Source organism: Propithecus coquereli, unplaced genomic scaffold (assembly GCF_000956105.1).
Source record: "Propithecus coquereli isolate 6110/MARCELLA unplaced genomic scaffold, Pcoq_1.0 Scaffold378, whole genome shotgun sequence".
In the NCBI taxonomy this organism is placed as follows: domain Eukaryota; kingdom Metazoa; phylum Chordata; class Mammalia; order Primates; family Indriidae; genus Propithecus; species Propithecus coquereli.
Window position 1 is genome coordinate 719,707 of NW_012149485.1, and position 19,286 is coordinate 738,992.

The following is a 19,286-nucleotide window of genomic DNA, read 5'->3' on the forward strand; positions in this document are numbered from 1 at the left end:
GAAAACATTTATAATTTGTCTCTTGAAAGATGGTAATTCAGACAGCAAGATTTCTTGCAAGTGAAGCGTCGGAAAGAGATATTCAAACAGTCAGCAAATGTGTATTAAGACTTATGACACGTGGGCCTCCTCTGAGCAGACCCTGGACTGGACGCTGGGAGATGCAGTCCCCGCTCCCAGGAGTCTCCCCCTCTGGCCACAGGTGGCTACTTGCTCTGACTTGTCCCCAACATCCTCTGCTCCCCTACCTTGCATACTGCGCCCTGACATACCTGCTCACTTATTCATTCTCCCTGTCGGATTGTGAGTTCAGATAGGTCCACAAATTACAGGCTATGTGACCTTAGGCAATCACTCTCATTTTTAGTCTCTGTAGAAATGGGTTTAACAATGTCTTCCTCCTAGGGATGTTGCACAGATAAGAAAAAAAATGGCTAGAGCACAGTGAAGGATACTTGAGAGACAGGATATCCAGGCTAGGCCACATGTCCAGGCCCAAGCCTATGAGAGGGAGCCACAGGTCAGAGGTCATGCTATATATCTCCCCAGCCTCCTTCCTTATTGCTCCATAACTAATTTGGCCCCCACTTTCTACCTTTCTGATCCCTGACAGAAGCCAAAAGGACCTCTTTAAAACATGAATTGGATGATGTCGTTTTCCTACTAAAAACCCTTCAAATGGTTTCCCTTCGCTCTTGAGCTCTCCTTGTGGAAAAGCCCTCAGCTATCTTTCCAGGGTCATTTCCCATTATGCCCTCTCCATCCCAGCCTCCTCAATTAAGGCCCTCCACATGGGCCTTCCTTCAGTCCCTGAAGCATTCCGTGCCCTTTCATGCCACAGGGCCTTTGCATATTCTGTTCTTGCTATCAAAGTGCCCTTCCCTCCTACCTTCTTCCTGCTAAGTTCTGTGTATTCTTCAGCCCTCAGCTCAGTCATCACTTCCTTAGGGAATTCTTCTGACCCTTTAAATGTGGTCATAACCCCATTATCCACTCCTAGAGCACAATGTACGCCTTCTCCTCCGCCCCCATCATCATTGTGACTTGAGAGGGATTTGGATGCCTGTTGCCACCCTGTCTCCCTCAGTTGAATAGATGCTTTGTGACAGCAGGACCACGACTACCTTCCACTTCTGTTTCCCCAAACCTGGCGTCTGGCTGGTGCCCAGGAAATAGCGACTGAGGGTGGGAAGGACTCCGAAGGGTGTGAGCAGTGGGTCTCCCCACTTTACGAGAACACCCAGAAAGGATGGATGGAGAAAGGCTGGGTGACATGACACCTGGCTCAGAGGTTCCAGTAGGGAGGAAGATATTAGCCTGAACAAAGAGATTGCAGAGACAGGACACAGGAGGGAGAGAAAGAGGAGGCCAGTCCACCCCACCCCACCAGAGGGGCTTCTGAATCAGGAAGTGAGGACAAACAATGCCGGGGATTACAACCCCATCGCTGGGGCTGCAGAAGATAATGCTACGTCCCATCTACATCCCCAGCCTCATCCCCTCCCTGTGCAGCGACACACAGCTGGCAGCGTGGGCGTCCAGGGCCAGGACAAGGCTCAGCCCAGCGGGGCACTGAGGGTGTGCACTCAAGGAGGCGCTGACGCCCGGCTGTCAGTTGGCCCAGCACGCGTGCGCCCCTCCTCCAAGCCTGTGCCCAGGGCCCTCATGTGTCTCGGCTGCCCTGGCCGCATCTCTGCCTGGGGACTTGCTCCAAAGCTGAGGAAGGGTGCTCTGCCCAAACACAAGGCAGCCTGCAAACTCTGAAGGATCGACACCCCCAGGAGAAGCCCTCAACCATGAAATTCCCCAGCATCCCCACTGTTCCACGAAGTGTGTGTTCTACACCTTCTCCCTGAGTTCCCCCGGGGATTAGGCTGCAGTTGCCCACGGCAGTAGCAGACTCGAAATCTCACCCTGTATTATTGGCTGCCTTCTCCCCCTGTCTCACTTCCCCCTTCCCTGCTGGCGTTCCCTCCTCCTCCGTGAACTACTCGCCCTGGCATCCTTGTCTTACTCTACTCCTAGGAAACCCACCTTAACGATACTACCCTGATGGGTTTAAATAAACCTGAATCTCCTTTCTAATTTAAGGGTCAGTAATTCTGCAACAAATCAGGGCTGGCGTGGGCCTGCATTTAGTGCTGAAAGGAGACAGTGCCGAGGTAACCAGAGGATTTAGAAAGCAGCACAAGACGTAATGAGAAACAAAAAAAAAAGGAAAGGGGAAAAAAAAGGCCCTGGAATTGAAATGGGAACGGTAAAAAAGAAACAGCCCGGAGGAATGGGAAGTGTTCCTGCCCTTGTATGTGTCCCTCCCAAAGGCAAAGCCTGCTGCGGCTTGATAAATAGAAATATTCTTGGCGCAAGAAGAAAACCGGGTGTGATTAGCATCTTAAGGAACCCAGAGCACCGCGAGGCTGGAGTGCAGGACAAAGGCCCGGGCCAGTGAGAGCAGAACGGATTAAAGGGAAGAGTAGGAGGAAGGGCAATGCCTACAAATGAAACAAAGAGAGACCTTGGCAAAACAGCCCCTTTCTTCCAAATGATTCTATTTAGAACTTAGTAATGGAGATGGTGGGGTTTCTAGGGAGTGGAAATGGAAAGGAAGTGAAAGGGAAGGAAATGAATGGGAAGAATAAGCACCAAGAGTCGTTTGCTTTCAAGTAGCTCTAGGGCAGAGACTGCGGCCAGGGGGATTTCAAGGATACCAAAGATTGCCCCTGTGCACGTTCTAGCGGTGCTCCCAGGACTGGCAGGAAGGAGCTGCCACTGAGAAGAGGAAGTGATCACAGGGCTTGCAATCGGTATAAAATGAGCTCCCTTCTGGGATCAGTTGGGATCCCAGCAGGAAGCAGATGGGACCCTCAAACAGGGTAATTGGAGGAGAATTAATCAGGAGATTCTTTATAAAGGTGTGCTCTAGATGGAGAAAGACTCCCAGGGATGGTGCAGTACCCCAGAGCTAAATTCTACCCCAAGGCCACTGAGGGCAGAGAGAGGTTGCTAGGACCCAGAGAGAGACAGACAACCTGACCAGGGTTGCGACCTTCAGTGGGGATTCAGCCACCCATGGTGACCCCAACAAAGGGAGCAGAAGGAATAAGTACCTCCACCCCACGCTCCTCCCTGCACCCCATCTTCTGCCTATGCTGTCCATAGGCTGACCCCAACCCGCAGCCAGAGAACAGGGGAATCTGTTGACCTAGTCCCATGGTTCTCAAAGTGTGGTTCCCGGAGCAGTGGTGTCACCTGGGAACTCATCAGAGATGCTAATTCTTGGGCTCCACCCGAGACCTATTCAATGAGAAACTGTGGGGCCAGGGCCCGGAAGTCTGTACTTTTAAAGCCCCCCAGGTGATGCCGCTGCATGCGTGCGCACGTTTGACAATCTCCCGTCTTGTCCACAGAGATCAGCCTCCTGAACTAGAAAGCCGAGTAGAGAGGATGAGAGAGGGTCTGAGGGCACACAGGCCATCTGCACATTTCTGACACTTCTTTTCTCCCAGTCCAAGAAAAGCCACTGAGCTCAGGTGTATTGGAGTCTTGGACCTGAGGTCAGGCAGGCCCGGGTTCTGATCCCAGTTCTGTCATTTACCTTTAGCAAGGTCATGTCTTCATCTCTCTGACCCTCAGTTTCTCACCTGAAAGGTAGTTCTGGGTCAGCCCTCAAGACAGAGAGGCCACATGAAGATGAATGACTATTAGATCTGAATCGTATGTGACCCCCTGAGTCATAGACTGTTGAGACTAGGTGAAACTTAGTCTAGACTTTTTGAGTTCACAGGCAAGGAGAGATGGCCCAGAGATGTAGCGCGCCCTGCCCAAGGTCACACAGTGAGTCTGCAGGACAGCCATGACCTGACCTCTGGTCTCTTGCCTGCCAGGATGCCGCATGCTCCTTACTGAGGCATCTTCTCCGCATCAAGCCACACCTGTGCTCTTGGGGGAGAATGTGCTGCTAAGGGCCTGACCTCAAAACAGGGGAGCTCTGCAGAGAGGCCCTTCTCCTCCAGAAGGAGGCGGGGCCATCATGTGCACAGAGGACCCCCACTTTCAGGGAGGAACTCAGGTTCAAAAAAACCCAGAGGCCTTTTCTCATAGCAGGTTTCTCTGCTGATTCCTGGGAGACAAAGATGGAGGTGCCATGATGAGCACCTTGGTCAATGGTCCTGACTCTCGACCTCCATTCTCCTTTGCTGTCTCTGAGCATAGCCCTTGCCTGGGCCCTACAGATCCCTTCCGGTGCAGAAACCGTCGGTACCCTGCCATATCCCCCAACGCTCACCACCTGCACGCATGCCGGTCCTCATTGGCACTGCCCACACCTTTGTCCCTTATTCTGAGGACTTGTTCTGGCCACTGGAGCCTTCTCTGCCTGCTTGCAAGGCAGGCCAGAAGTGCCAGGATATTAAACATCCCAGAAACTGCCCTCAGCCAGTGACTGAGGGGAGTGTGTGTATACGAACCCCAGCTCCCTCTCCCTTAGGTGGAATAGCTCAGAGGTGCTCGTCCTCTGCTCTCACCCAGAACTCCTCAGCAGGGTTAAGCCCCAGCTGGCCACAGTGGCGACTTTCTGGATGACACATGCCCCTATTGGATTCCTTCCTTTCTCCCTCTCACTTCCCACTCCACTCCTGGTGTGTCCTGGGATCACCTCCTAAATCGACTACTTGCACCCAAATCCTTGTCTTGAGTTTTGCTTCCAAGGAAATCCAAATAAGAAGCCCCCTCCCTTCCTTCAGACAGGCCCCTCAGGGGGGCACTGCCTGGACACCATGCTTAGGATGCTGGAAGGCTCACAGGTCAGTCACTGTCCCTCTAACCTCTCGCGGCGCTTTGTCCCATTGTACTTCAGCCGGTTCACTCCCACAGAGTTTGCGTCTATAGGAGCAGCTCCTCCCAGGGCCCCACAGAGGGAGCTGCCCAACCTCAGCCCGCTTGGGTCTGGCAGGACAGGGAGGTGCACGGAATACCCGACTGTCTCTGTGTCATGCCCAAGCCACCCTCTCTGTTGATAAAGGTGATTCAATCAAGATTGAATGTGCAGACCTTTAGCTGCGATGAGGTACCCAGGCAGTCTGTGCAGAATTACCTCCCTCCTCCGTATCCGTTCATGCGGGATGATGGCATTAACATTTCCAATACTTCTAGGAAATGGTTTTTCAGCTCCACAATTCATTGTAATGAGTCAAATCTCTTTTCTCTGAAAAATTGCACCTTTTCCTTACCCTCCACAGTACCCAGAAGATAGGAAGAAGGAACATCAAGTATCTAAATGATATTCTCTCCCCGGCCCCACCTGTTTGAAGTGATGCTCTCTTAAGCGGGCGTGACTTGAGATGGCTGATTTACTGGTTACCTTTGGTGCTGGAGGACGGGAAGAGGAGTCGTGGTTGTTTTGGGAGTTAGAACTGTGCAGAGGAGGAAACGGAACCTCTCTCCTGCCGGTGCGTGTGAGACGCCAATGGGATGGGGACCGAGGTTGGACACGGAGGAGATGTTGGAGGGAACAGAGGGAGAGCCTGGCACGGAAGAAGCATGGAGGCAGTGGATCTTGGAGCTCCAGGAGGAGTGAGGACCCCACTGCTCTATAAAGAAACTCTCAAGCTTATACCTTCTCCTGAGTTATTAAACTTCTTGGAGCCTGGAGTTTCTCGTTCATAAAATAGGGTGATGATACATACCTCACAGGTAACTATGAGAATCAAATGGCATAGCATCCCTGGGGCTTCCAGCATAGTACCTTAAACATCTTACACTTTCCACACAGGTGAAGTCCTGTATCGCCACCTGGCCCAAGGTGAGTCTCTAGTCTCACAGCCCATTTCCAGTAAGATCTTCTGGTCTTTCCCAAGGCAGATTAAAGTGAGTAGCCTGAGCACCTCTATGCTAAAAGACTAAACATTTATCTGCACACTTGAACCTGAGTGTGCACCAGCATCGCCTGGAGGACTTGTTCAAACACACATTGCTGGACCCTACCCTGCAGTTTCTGATTCAGTTAGTCTGGGTGCGGCGGGGGGCCAAGAATTTGCATTTCTAACAAATTTCCAGGTGTTGCTGGTACTATTGGTCCAGAGACCACATTTGTAGTATCACTAGTCTAGAATAATAATAAAACCAAATCTACACATTTGTGTTGATTTCTTATAATATACCAGATGCTTTCATATCTTACCTCTTTTAATCCTTGCAGCAAGTCTGCAAAGATAGATATGATTTGGATGTTATAGTTGGGTAAACCAAGGCTCAGGGAAGGTGGTAACTGGCTCAGGTGATGTGGTCGGGGTGCGTCAAGCTTCAGGTCTGCCTTCAGAGTCCAACCAATTCCTTACCTCCCTTCTCTGAAGACAAGAATTGACTGCAAATTCTTGGAACAGGTTGGATCTACAGGTGTGGTGAGGGATCAGCTATGGGGAGAGGAAGAATTTGATCCCAGGATCCAGGCACACTGCCAGCCTTGGATGGGGGTGTTACTTTGCACATGCAAAGTCCCTGTGGTCAGAGTGGACATAGTACATTTGAGCAACTGAAAGAAGGGCATAGTTATCAGAGCATTGTGTGGGGAGGAGAATATGAAGCTAGAGAGAGAAGTAGGTCCCAAACCATCAGATTATGCGAGGCATTGTGGGGTATGCCAAGCCTTTGCCTTGATCAGTGGTGTACTGTAGCTGGCTCATGCCAGCTTGCAAAAGCAGATTGTTAAATTTTCAGGAATTTTGTGGGCTGGGTAATGCCTCGTTGGTAGCTTAAAATCAATCATGGTGGGAGTATTTACACCACAGGAATCAGCAGCTATCACAGATCAGGGCCTTTTTTCCCCTAGAGAGCTATTTGTTAAACATTTACCAACATACCACTGGTCTCTGTCCTATAGCAAGAAAGAGCAGATTGATTCCAAACAGAGTGATGATGTTCCCTTAGAGTTGTGTTGAGGGGAGTTCTTAGGATCCCCACATGTCTGCAGTGTGTCTCCCTTCTACCTTCTGCCACCTGCTCTCTCCGCCCCACCAGCCAGCTTCTGCCCATCCCCCACCTCCACTGAGAGCCCGGTGGAGCCAGGATCCGGCACCTTCCTCTCCCTCACAATTGAGGAGTGTGCTTCTCCTCCATCTGACTCTTCTTAACTCCTCTCCTTGTCCTGAATATCAAACAAGGAGCACCAAATTAGCTGTTTTTCAAGCTTGCAAAATGTAGATAGAGCATAATGAACATTCTGGGCTGCCTGTAAATTACCTCGTATAAACTCCTTCTCAACGCCTGCCGCCCCTTCTTTCTCCATGTGCATGTGGGTAAACACAATTTTTTATCCTTCTAATTATATAAAGTCAGAAGAAGAAGGGGACACAGAATAATATTAGCATCTCTCAGAAGGAATAAATAAACCATGAGGACACTGCCACTCCTTGCGAGGCCTTCTTGGCGGACCTGCAGCTATAGTCTGCGCTTTAATAAACACACACAATAGCTCTTTGCTTCTGCAGATGGACAGATCTGTATTTGGTGCAAAAGGGCACATGGACAGTGCTGAGTTTCTAAGTGTCTCTGCTGTCAGCTCACTGCCTGCCTCACGCACAGCCCGAACCACCATTTATTAAGCACCTGCTGTGTACCAGGCACTGTCCTCACACTTTTCCTTAGAGCAGTTTTATGTTTCAGAAAAATCAAGCAGAAAGTAGAGTTCCCGTGTACGTCCTCCCTCCCACCCACGTACTATTTCCCCTCTTATTAACATGTTGCATTGTTGTGGTACATTTGTTACAATTAATGAAACAACATTGATTCATTACTATTAGCTAAACTCCATAGTTTACATTGGGTTTCACTTTTTATATTGTGCAATTCTATAGGATTTGACAAATGGATAATGATATGTATCCAAAATTACAGTATTAACATACAGAATAGTTTCATAGCCCTAAAATTCCCCTGTGTTCACCTCTCTTTCCTCATTAGCCCCTGGCAACTATTGATCTTTTTACTGTCTCTAGTTTTGTTTTTTTTTCCAGCACGTCATATAGTTGGAACTATACAGTATGTAGCCTTTTCAGATTGGCTTCTTTCATTTAGCAATATGCATTTAAGTTTCCTCCGTGTCTTCTATGGCTTGATAACTCCTTTCTGTTTGTCATTAAATAATATTCCATCATATGAATATATAGATGTTCCTCAACTTACAATGGGTTTATGTTGCAATAAACATTTTATATTAACCTTGAAGGACATTGATGGAAAACAAACTTAAAAACCCCTCATAAATATCATAAGTCATAAATGCATTTAATACACCTAACTTACAGAACATCATAGCTTAGCCTAGCCTACTTTGAACATGCTCATAACACTTACATTAGCCTGTAGTTGGGCAAAATCACCAAACACAAAGCCTATTTTATAATAAAATGTTGAATATCTCATGTAATCTAACAAATATCGTACTGAAAGTGAAAAACAGAATGATTGTAGGGGTACTCAAAGTGCAGTTTCTACTGAATGCATACTGCTTTCACACCACCATAAAGTCAAAAAATTCTAAGTCTATCCATCATAAGTCAGGGACCGTCTGTTCCACAGTTTGTTTATCCATTCACCTATTGAAGGACATATTGGTTGCTTCCAAGTTCTTGCCACTATAAGCAAAGTTGCTATAAACATCCATGTGCAGGTTTTTGTGAGGACATAAGTTTTCAACTCATTTGGGTGAATACCAAAAGTGCAATTGCTGGATAGTATGGTAAGAGCATATTTAGTTTGGAAAGAAACTGCCAAACTGTCTTCCAAAATGGTTATACCGTTTTGCATTCCCACCAGCAATGAACGAGAGTGCTTGTTGCTCCACATCCTCACCAGCGTTCAGTGTTGTCAGTGTTTTGGGTTTTGGCCATTTTAATAGTTATGTAGTAGGATCTCATTGTTGTTTTCATTTATAATTCCCTGCTGACATATGACGTTGAATATCTTTTCATGTGCTTATTTGCCATCTGCATGTCCTCCTTGATGAGGTGTCTGTTCAGATCTTTTCACTGTTTTTTTCATTGGGTTATTTGCTTTCTTGTTGAGTTTTAAGAGTCCTCTGTATATTTTGGGATTTTTTTTTTCCTTTGTATATTTTGGATACAAGTCCTTTATCAGATATGTGTTTGGTACATATTTTCTCCCAGCGTGTGGCTTGTCTTAATGTCCCTGCACTTTCCATGTCTACATTTTCCCATTTAATCCTCCCACGCCTGCACTCTGAGACCTGTGTGGTATTGGCTCCATTTCGCCAAGGAGGCCAAGGCTGAGAGGGATCAACTGACCTGCTACGTGACGGAGCTAGGATGTGAACCCACATCGATCCGTAGCTCCACACATACCGTAAAAGTGCATCCTACTTGCCACAGGCTAGCCCTGTGGGAATGGATTTTGGTTATATCCTAATAAAATACCCTTCCACGGTCCCAGAAAAGAGACGCTGTTATTTAGGTGCCCTGCAGAGCCAGCAGCGTTCCTTGCGTCTCAATGCCTTCCACGGCATGGAGAGCCTGCTGTGGTCTAGCCCCAGCTGCCTCCTGTATCTCGCCTCCCATTGCTGTTCTTCCCACACACTCTCTTCCCAGGACAGGAGATTCTTGTAGCCCCCCTAGCCCCGGTGTGACTGTTTTGACTGCTTTTTCAGGATCTCTGCCTTCACTCTTGCTGTTCCCTCTGATGGAAAAATGTCCTCATCGTCCACTAGTCAAGCCTGACTCATTTTTTTTTATTTCAGCATATTATGGGGGTACAGATGTTTAGGTTACATATGTTGCCCTTGCCCTCCCCTCCCCCCCTAAGTCCGAGCTGACTCATTTTTAATTCCTCATTCACAAGTCACTATGCAAAACTCTCTATTCCCACCTTCTAGACTTGTAAGTTCCACTCCTGCGAATATTCTGTCTCCCCCACTAAATTGACAAACTCCTCAAGCATGAGTATCGCGTTTGATGACACTTTCTTAATCCCTTCCACTAGCCTGGCACATAGTAGGTTTGCAGTAAGTGTGTTCTCAATAAACGAATGAAGAGGTGATATTGGCAAACACCATCGCCTGGTGGTGAGAGGCCCCTTTCTCATCTTTAAGAATATTTAACAAGAAGAAATGAGTTTGTTTCTTTTTGTTTTGTTTTTAATCATTTCTGCTTTTGGATTTTTAAGTTTCATTTTGTATTTAAAAAATTCCCTCTCAACATTTTAAACCAGAATCTCTGTTCCCAGTGATATGGACCCCTAGGGCAGGCATAACTCAATAAATAAAGGAGACTTTTGAATCAATAAGTCATTAGCGAGACCATTAAGTAAGAACACAGTGCGCATTCTCACTTTTTGAAGGCTTACAGTTTCTGTAACTGCTGGTAACAAGGCATGAGGCTCTGGACTCAGAGGCAGGCACCAGGCCTTGTCTGAATCCCAGCCTCCTAGTTGGGATGTCCCCCAGGGAGCCCCCCTTCTGGGGCTGGAATACTGCAGGAGCTGGTGACCAGCCATTTACACAGACTCTGGCAGAGGCACCTGTGAGACGCTCGAGGTCCTGGGGCAGAGCCTTGTGTGGGCAGAGCAGAAGTTCGGGGTCAGATGGACCTGAAAGAGAAATTCTGTCCCTGCCATTTACAGGCTGTGTAATTTGGGAAACTTGCTTAACCTCTCTGAGCCCCAGTTTCTTCTTCTGTGAAATGAGAAGAATCATAATACTCCATCATTCTGGTATCATTATAATAACCTATAGTGCTATTTTGAGGCATAAATGATTGAGTGAGATAATGTATACAAAGTTACCTTCAAACTCCTCCCCTGCCTCACAACCCCACTCTCCCACCCACCCAAAGGGATTATTTAGACGTCTCACCTACTGCCTCTAGTAAGCTCCATGATTAGTAAGGAAAATGGCATTTAGTGTAACTCAGTGTCTAGCACAGTGCCTGCCACATGGCACACGCTTGATGAGTAATTCTTGCATTAAGTAAGTAATAACTATAGGGGGGTATCCCACACCAGTCCTGGGCCTGTTTGTCCTTAATTGGACCCAATTCCTCACCTTCTCCTACTCTACTCTGTATTGCAAGTAACTGACCCCTGTAGGTCACATTTCTCAGGCTCTCTCGTCAGCTGTCTTCTAGCTGGGTTTGGCCAATGACGTGCACTGCTGGGAGGTTGAGGAAAAGAGGAGGGAGAAACCAGGGTGTTCTCCCCTCCATCCCAGTTGCAGTTGCCTTCCTTGGCGGCAAGGAAAGCTCCTCTTGGTCTTCAGCTCACACCAGAGAGTCCCGCTGGCCTCAGTTTCCAGCAGGTGGCCCCAGCTCCTGAGCTCCGGTAACTCCAGCTCCTCCCACTGTCCCTCCAGCCCTGGGGCAGGCAGTGTCTCCCTGCTGCTGCTTACCCCTGAGTTCCTTCACTCTCTTCTCTCTGACTTCTCAACTCTTCTATCACCCAGGCAACCACTTCTCTGTAGTGAATTCCCTCTGCCGGCTATATTTGAAGTGATTTCTAATATTCCACTTAGACTGTCTGAACTCTGACTTAAGAGAATTTCACTCTTTCGTGTTCTACCATTCACTGGCCAGGTGGCCAGTCAGTCTTTGTGAGCCTCGGTTTCCTCATTTCTAACAGGGCTGACAGAACCCATCCTGCTTCTTTCACGGGGTCAGTGTGAGAACTCAATGGGGTCATCCATTTATACGTTTGCTGGCTACTTATTGAGTATGTGCAGGGGTGCAGGGGACGGAACAGGGACATTACCTGCCTTACTCCCTGTTCTATCCCTGGCCCCTCCAGGGGATTTGGGCTAGTTGCAGTAAATGTGCTTCGTAAACTGCAGAGTGCTGTGTACGTCCCACAGGATGAGCCGACCTGACCGCCTTGACCCCCGGGGAACGCTTCGGGATGCCAAGAGCTCTCCAGCCCACTTGCTGGGAACCTCACCCCTGCACCCCTGCCCTAGAGTAAGGCGGATTGGCCAGTGGATGCTGTGACTACACAGCGATATGTGTACGGAGACCTGGACAGGGAACTAAGGCCCCGCCTCCCAACCAGACCCAGCCAGGGTGCTCCACTTGCGAGTGTCTGTTAACACGTCAGAGCTCACTTAGTTAATTGTAAAGGATCACCCCGATTCTTCTGCTGCACTTGTTTTCTTTTAATGGTTTTTATTTGCTGTGATTTGAAGTAAGCGTGCTATCCACTAAAGCCTGCAAATCTTGTTTATGTCTAGATTATGTTTGAGAGGGTATCCTCTGCCACACGATTTTTAGTTATTGATGACCTCTTTTATAATGATTCAGTCAGCCTTGCCTTAATGATATATTGATAACAATATGTGGCTGACAAGCTATTTGCAACAATGCTCCAAGGGGCCAAAGAAAAGCAATTTGTGCATGTGTGTAAAATAGGTAAACTTGCTGTTTTTAAGCAAACATCAAAATGCAGTATATCCGTTCAGATTCAACCCTCTCATGTCCCATGCATTTTTATATGGTCTCTTCCACATTGTTCTATGAAGCAGGTGTTTCCATCCCTACTTTAATGATGAAATCACTAAGATTTAAAGAAGCAAGTGACTAACTCAGTCCTTCCTAAGGCTAGTAACCTCCCTGAGCTTCCACCTCCTCATCTGTAAACGGAAATAATGACTGAGGGCAGTGCTGAGGGCTACACGAGAGAGTAGCATACCTGATATGCACTCGTTTATAAATGTGGGTGAAGACATTGCTGGGCCCTCACCCAAAGGCCTCTTCTCAACCATCTCCTTGATTTCTGCTCTCTCTCTCTCTGCAGATGACCATTCCCGGGTGAGGCTGCTCGTGCTGGACGGAGACCCACACTCTGACTACATCAATGCCAACTACATTGACGTGAGTGTCTGCCTGGAGCTGGGTGGCCAGGGTCTGAGGTCAGCTGTGCAGGCTCAAGATCTGTGGTTGTCACCTAAACTCTCCCCCAGAAGGTGGCCCTTCCAGAGTATGTCCAGAGCAGTCTGAATCCTCCCTGATTTGTGTAACTAGCATAACCCACTGCCTACATCCTTTTTCAGGCTGGCCGGAGTAGCCTGCTCTATGGGGCCAAGACAGCTGCCAGTCTTATTCATTCACCCCATTTATTCATTTGTTTATGTGGCTGTTGATCCATTCATTCATTCATTCATGTGAAGGCACAGCCATTCATGCAACAAAAATTTACAAGGGCCTACTATATGCTAGATGCTGTGGGAACCATAAAGCTAAAAATACCATGGTCTCTACCCTCTAAAACCCTAGCAGGAAGATAAGTGGTGCACATCAATAATTCCAGGGCAAAGTAGAAAGTGGTAAGTGTCATGAGTTCAGATAAAACGCTGCAGGGATTCAGAGGTGGGGAAAACATTGCTCCTTCCATCAGGAATGCAAAATGTGATGTGAACAGAAGCTTCAAGCACAGGTTGGAATTTAAAATCAAAGAGAGGGAAGATGGGCCTTTGGATACAGGGAACAGCACAAGCCCAGATGTAGCAGCCTGAAGGGAGAGACGTAGCAGCCCTGTTTGACAGGAACAGACTATGTAATGGAGAAAGTGGAAAATACAGCGAGGGCTAGATCACGGTGGTTTAGATGGCTGGACTTAGGAAGTGGGACTTTACCTCATAGACAAGAGGAAGAGATTAAATATTTTTAATTAAGGAAGAGATTTGGGGTGATTTATCTGCTACTGAGGGTAAGGTAGATTGGGGGAGGAGATTCTGGAATTAAGACAACCAATTATGAAAGAGGCAGCTTCAGTATTCCAGAGACTACTGAGGAAAGGACTAAACTCAAACAGGTGCCAAGAAGTGTGTGCACAAAAGTGAAAGAATTTGCAAAGTGAGAGCATGGCCTCTGGGACCAGATGGAAGTCCTGCCGTGACTGATGCAAGCCACGTTTCTCAGGGCCTCAGCTAAGAGCCCAAGGGCCTTGAAGGATGCTCAGAGATTCGTGTTGGTCCCTCAGGCTCCCAAATGTATTTATTGTGGTGGCATGCTTTGTGAATTCTCCCATAATCTAGGCTGAGCAGCATGAGTTATTAATGCAACAAATATTTATTGCTCTCAGATCTATCCCTTGTCCTTCCTAGTTCTGTTTTGCATTGCAGGTGTATGTGTATGTGAGTGTGTATGTGTGAGTGTGTGAGTGAGTGTGTGGTGTGTAGGGGAGGGGAATCTGACTCCTTCAGTGGGAGGCACTGATGGGAGATCAGAGAATGATAGGAAAGGACAAGCCGGTGAAGAGAATACTCCTTCTCGCTCCCATCCTTGGGTGGCAGCTCCAGCAGTAGCTCTGTCCCATCTGTGGCTCCAGCCTCCCGCAATCAGCCAACCATAGTTCCAGCTCCTGCCACAGCCCCAGCTCCTGGGCTCGGGTCACTGCTTTCTCTCCCTTTATCCTGCTAGTTCGAAGGGTGGTCACAATCTCCTACTGTCCCTGGTCTCCGGGCTGCCCCACCATTCCCCATTTGGCATCTCAGCTCCTCCATCACCTGTATAACCAACTCCCCGTGGGGAATTCCCTCTGTCTGAAACACCTAGAGGGAATTCTCCTTCTCCCAGTGGACCCTACCAAAGGGCCTGCTATATGGCCAAGAGCTTCAGTGGAGGTGAAGACAGACACCGTTTCTGCCACCGTGGCCTTTTCGGGAAAGTTCACAGGAGGTGGCCAGTTCTGACTGGCTTTTCTCCAGCCCAGAGCCAGGCACTCTGAGCATTCACCCACCATGCCCTCACACCTTTAGTATTCATCTCACAAACACTGAGCAGACCCTCCACTGTGTACCAGAAATAGTGACCTTTAAGACCAGGTCTCTGACCTAAAAGGGACTCAAGTGTGGTGAAGGCATCAGATAAGAAAAGAGACCCTTAAGGAGCAAGGACTATGGGACCATAAAGGAAAATCAAAGCATCAAGTTGGCATTAGGGGGAAGTGGCCAGTGAAGGCTTCCTGGAGGAGGTGACATCTCAGTTCTGCCTTAGAGAATGATGTAGAGCCAGCCAGGCAAGAAGGATTTATAGTAAACTAAGACTTATTGATCGCCTTTCACATACCAACATCTCCTTAACCAGTACCACAACCTCGCAAAGTAAGTGCCATTACTAACCATTTCCGGATGAGCAGCTGAGGCTCTTGACGTTACATAACTTGTCCAGGTTACACTGCTAGGAGGTGGGGAGGAGGAAACAGCAGTTTGAATCCGGAGCGCCTTTCTCACTGTGCCCTGCTGCCTTCAATAATAGCAGTAAGCAATGACAATACCAACTGGCCTTAATGAGTCATTCTCGGGGCTTATGATGGGTGGTTTGCATGAGTCAGCTTATCAAGACTTAATAACCCTTAAGGTAGGTGTTTTCATTCCCATTCTCGGGGATGCGAAGGACTGAGGGTTAGAGAGATTGCAGAGCTTGTCCAAGGCCGTGCAGCTGGTCAGTGGCAGAACTAGGATGGGAACCAGACCTGACAGACCCCCAGTGCAGTCCTGTCTCCTGCCCCTCCCCACCCACTCCTCGACCCCACCCTGTAGCCAGAACAAGGCGGGGACTTGGTCAGCACATGTTGATCCAGGTTGAATTGATTCCTTCCATTTCTCCTCGACCTTGCCTATGGCTAGGTAGACAGGATGCTAAGGGCCACAGCCCACACAGGGTCTTGCATGCTTGAATTGCTGTATCCAGCATTTGTCATCTGACTAGAAACCCTCGGCAAAGTCTCTTTCCTAGATAGACACTCAACCCAAATTTGAGTGAGCGTCTGACTGCAACCAGAGCCAAGAAACACTGTGGTATTTTATAGGCAACAAATGAAATTGCTCTAAATGCAAGTGAATTTCTACAACACCAATACCAATAAAGCCTCCCGTTTCTCTCCTGTTCTGTTGTTACAAGATGTTTTGCGAGCCTTTAAAGGTGGGAAATGAGAGGTCTATGTGAAAAGCATTGCCCAAGGTCATATGACTAAATTCCAGTTTTTTTGCCCAACCTAGAACACACCTTCTCCCTCTCTGTGAGAAGCAGATTGTGCAGACAGGACAAACAGCCTCTGTTACCTGCTGTCTTCTCATGGGATGGTGGACTCTGGGCTGAATCTCAGTGGTTAGAATCAAAGGCTGACAAGACTAAAGTCATGAATTTGTCCCTTGTTGGGCCTGTTGAGTTCAGTGCTTTCTGCTTGCTAGCTCTGTGGTCTTGGGTAAATCACTTACTCACTGTGCTGTCTGTAAAATGAGATGATAATGCCACCCCACAAGGATCTGATAACTAATGTAAAGTATCCGTCCAGGGTCCGAAAAAGAAACAGAGGTTCTTATTCTCGAAGGAGGAATCCAAGAAGTGTTTAATAAGGGTGGGAACAGGATTAAGAGAAACCAGAGGGTTGGGTGCAGTATCTCTGGGCTAGCAACAGCAGGGAGCTCTTACCAGCCCTAGGCCTGGACACGAGGAGAGAGTAGCTGTAAGAGAGGGCTGCCCTTCAGGAGCTGTAGGCTTGGGAGATAGACAAAGCTCAGCCACAGTCACCTGGCAGGGAAGGACCTGGAAGAATATATGCCCTAACCCCCTGCTGGCCTCTGAGCCCTTGGTTCCTGTCCCCATAGCCAAACCCAACTAGAAGCAAGAGGACTTGGGGGCCCATGGTGTGGTCCACACAGATTAACCTCCCAGGGCACAGAGCAGAGCATGGAAAGTAAGAGAGGGAAAGTGGAGGGACGAAGAGAAGATACCAGCCACAAGCACCACCTTGAATGCTCTTACCACGGCAGGGTGGAGAGTGGAGGAACCCCATTCATTGTGAACCTATTATATACTCCAGCAAAGTTAAAATTCCTGGTGTCTCTATGGGGATTCCTGGCAAGACGACACCCTAGACAGCTCTCTAGGTCCTCTCTCCTTTGCCCTGCTTTCTGCTCCAGCCAGAATCCTCCCTGACGCTCCAAAGAGCTAACTGCCGGCGCTAGAATCATTTCTCCACAATTGGATCCTGACGATTCATTAAAACGACTCCATTGGGATAATGAGCCGGATGGGGCCAGCCCTGTCTGTGCCTCCGGAGGCCATGGTCTGCTACCAACCATCCCACTGGCGGGTTTGTTTGCACACCCGAAAATGTATTGGCCACTTAAATCTGTTATAAATTACCAGCCTGGAAATAAATATCGTATCTGGGTTCCCAGTAAGTAACAGATGCACAAGTGCAGAGTGAGATAAATGCGTTTTGGATGCAAACCTCTTTCCCATTGCTCGCAGACAGATGGAGGTAGGCCCAGTGCTGGTTTGCAGTCGATCAGCGTGCTGTGTAGGTGGGACTCAAATGAACTCAAAGTTCTTTTAAGGTTAGGAAGTTTTCTGTACTAGCTCTTGGCAAATCCCCAGAGGAGCCCCAACTGAGCAGTACATTTCCTTTTATCTCCTTTGCTGAGGAGTCTCATGGTTAGAATATTGTCTCTTTGGGGACTGCGTGGGTTTTGGGAAGCCAGGGAGGGGTCTCTGTACTCAGATGCAGGGTGGGGACAGGCACCCAGCATGCATGCATTCATTCGGTATGTATTTATCAAGGCCGATGGCCCAGGCAGACTTCTGGGTGCTGGGGACACAGCCGCGATCAAGCCAGACACAGCCCTGCCATAGCGGAGCCCCCACTTAACTGGGGGAGACAGACGACAGCATGTAAATAAACAAAGAACGGTGTGTCATTTGTTAATAAGTGCTCCGAAGAAAAATAAGCTGGAGAAATTGGAAAGAAGCTGCCGGGGTGGCAGGAGGAGGGTGCTGTCTGCAGAAGTGATTGGCAACCGAGAGAAGCCTGGATGGGGCGAGAGCGAGCCACGCGGGTATCTGGGCAGACACAGCAGGCACAGGGAGCAGTCAGTGCTCAGGCCTCTGTGTGGACACGTGGTTGCTGTTGCTGAAGAACAGTCAGCATTGAGCAATGGGAGAACAGCAGAAAAACTGGGAACGTTGCTGAAGGCATGACATGGGAATGACAGGGGCTATTGAAATGCCCAATCTAGGCTGAATTAAGAAGCGAACTCAGCTCCCACACCCATCGGATCCACTTCTGCATTTGTAGTGCCTGGTACATAGCAGGAGACACCGAATTCATTCCTGCCGATCGATGGTGAATGACTGAGCCAACAAATGAGTGCACAAAATGGTGAACCCAAGCTCTCTAGCCCCACAGCTGAAAGTGAATTTTCTTGCCCAGAATTTTGTCTCGTTGAATTTCAAGCACGTGAGAATCTTCTAAATTGTGGTTTCTTCCAGGGTCTTTTGTCCTGCAGTCTCAACACGGGGGTGGCCCAGCTTCACCTCAAAAGCATATTTCCACCAACCAGCCTTTACTGAAAACTGCACCCAGCTCTGGGTGGCATGTCCCATGGCCCATGAGGAGAAAAGTACAAAATATCCTTGCAGCACATGTGATTGTGCGCCTTGGGCATATGCGAAGCCCTGATGGGCCACTCAGGAGGAAGGCGTTAGCGTTGCTTCCCAGAGGAGGTCACATGTGAAGGGTGGTGTGGTGAGGCTGGAGCACAGGGTGTGTGGGGTTGTGGGAGGGGACAAAGAGGTATGCCTGGCAGTGTAGCTGGAGATGAGGACAGAGATAGATGACTAGTCCCGAGCTAAGGCCTTTGGACATTACCACGCAGGCAGTGCAGAGCTGTTGCAGGCTTATAAGCAGGGAAATGCAGTCAGTGTGCAATGGGAATCCCACCGGGGCAGGAAGCAGCCGGCTGCAGGGGAAGGCTGGAGGCAGGGAGGCCAGCAGGAGGTCGATGCTGTCGCCCAGGCCAGGGAGGGTAAGGGCTGTGAGAATGATTGATGGGCGTGACAGAAGAGGGTAGACATGAGAAACCTCATCTTTTCAGGCTCTTGGGTACTACTTTATGTTCCCAAACCTACTCAAGAAAACCCCTGAGTATAATTCTTTCTGTCTGTCTGGGCGTTCTGTCCATCTTGACTGGGAGGAACAGGTGGGTCTTCCTACCTCCTGTGTCTCAGAGAAGGGCTGTTATTATACTCACAGAAGGGAGGGCTCATCATTCCAGTATCCCCCAACTGGCCTGCATGGACTTTTAGTCTTGGTAGGCACACAATAAATGTTTGTAAAATACAGAATAAAATAATAATAATAGCAAGAGCGTATATGCTAAATCTCAGAATAGTGCCTGGTGCATAGTAACTGTCATATATTAACTCATTTAATCTGAACAACAACACTATGGTGTAAATACTGTTATCCTCATTTTATAGGGAAAAAATAATTGAGGCACGAAGAGTTAA

The 19,286-nt window shown here is 48.4% G+C and overlaps 1 protein-coding gene across 1 annotated transcript in view; it reads left to right on the forward strand.

The window, feature by feature from the left end:
- Window positions 1-19,286, forward strand: part of PTPRT (protein tyrosine phosphatase, receptor type, T) — a 734,792-nt gene that overhangs the window by 675,218 nt on the left and 40,288 nt on the right. Inside the window, exon 19 of the mRNA XM_012652055.1 lies at window positions 12,787-12,863. Coding sequence (XP_012507509.1) covers window positions 12,787-12,863 — 77 coding nt within the window. The remainder of the gene's footprint in view (window positions 1-12,786; window positions 12,864-19,286) is intronic.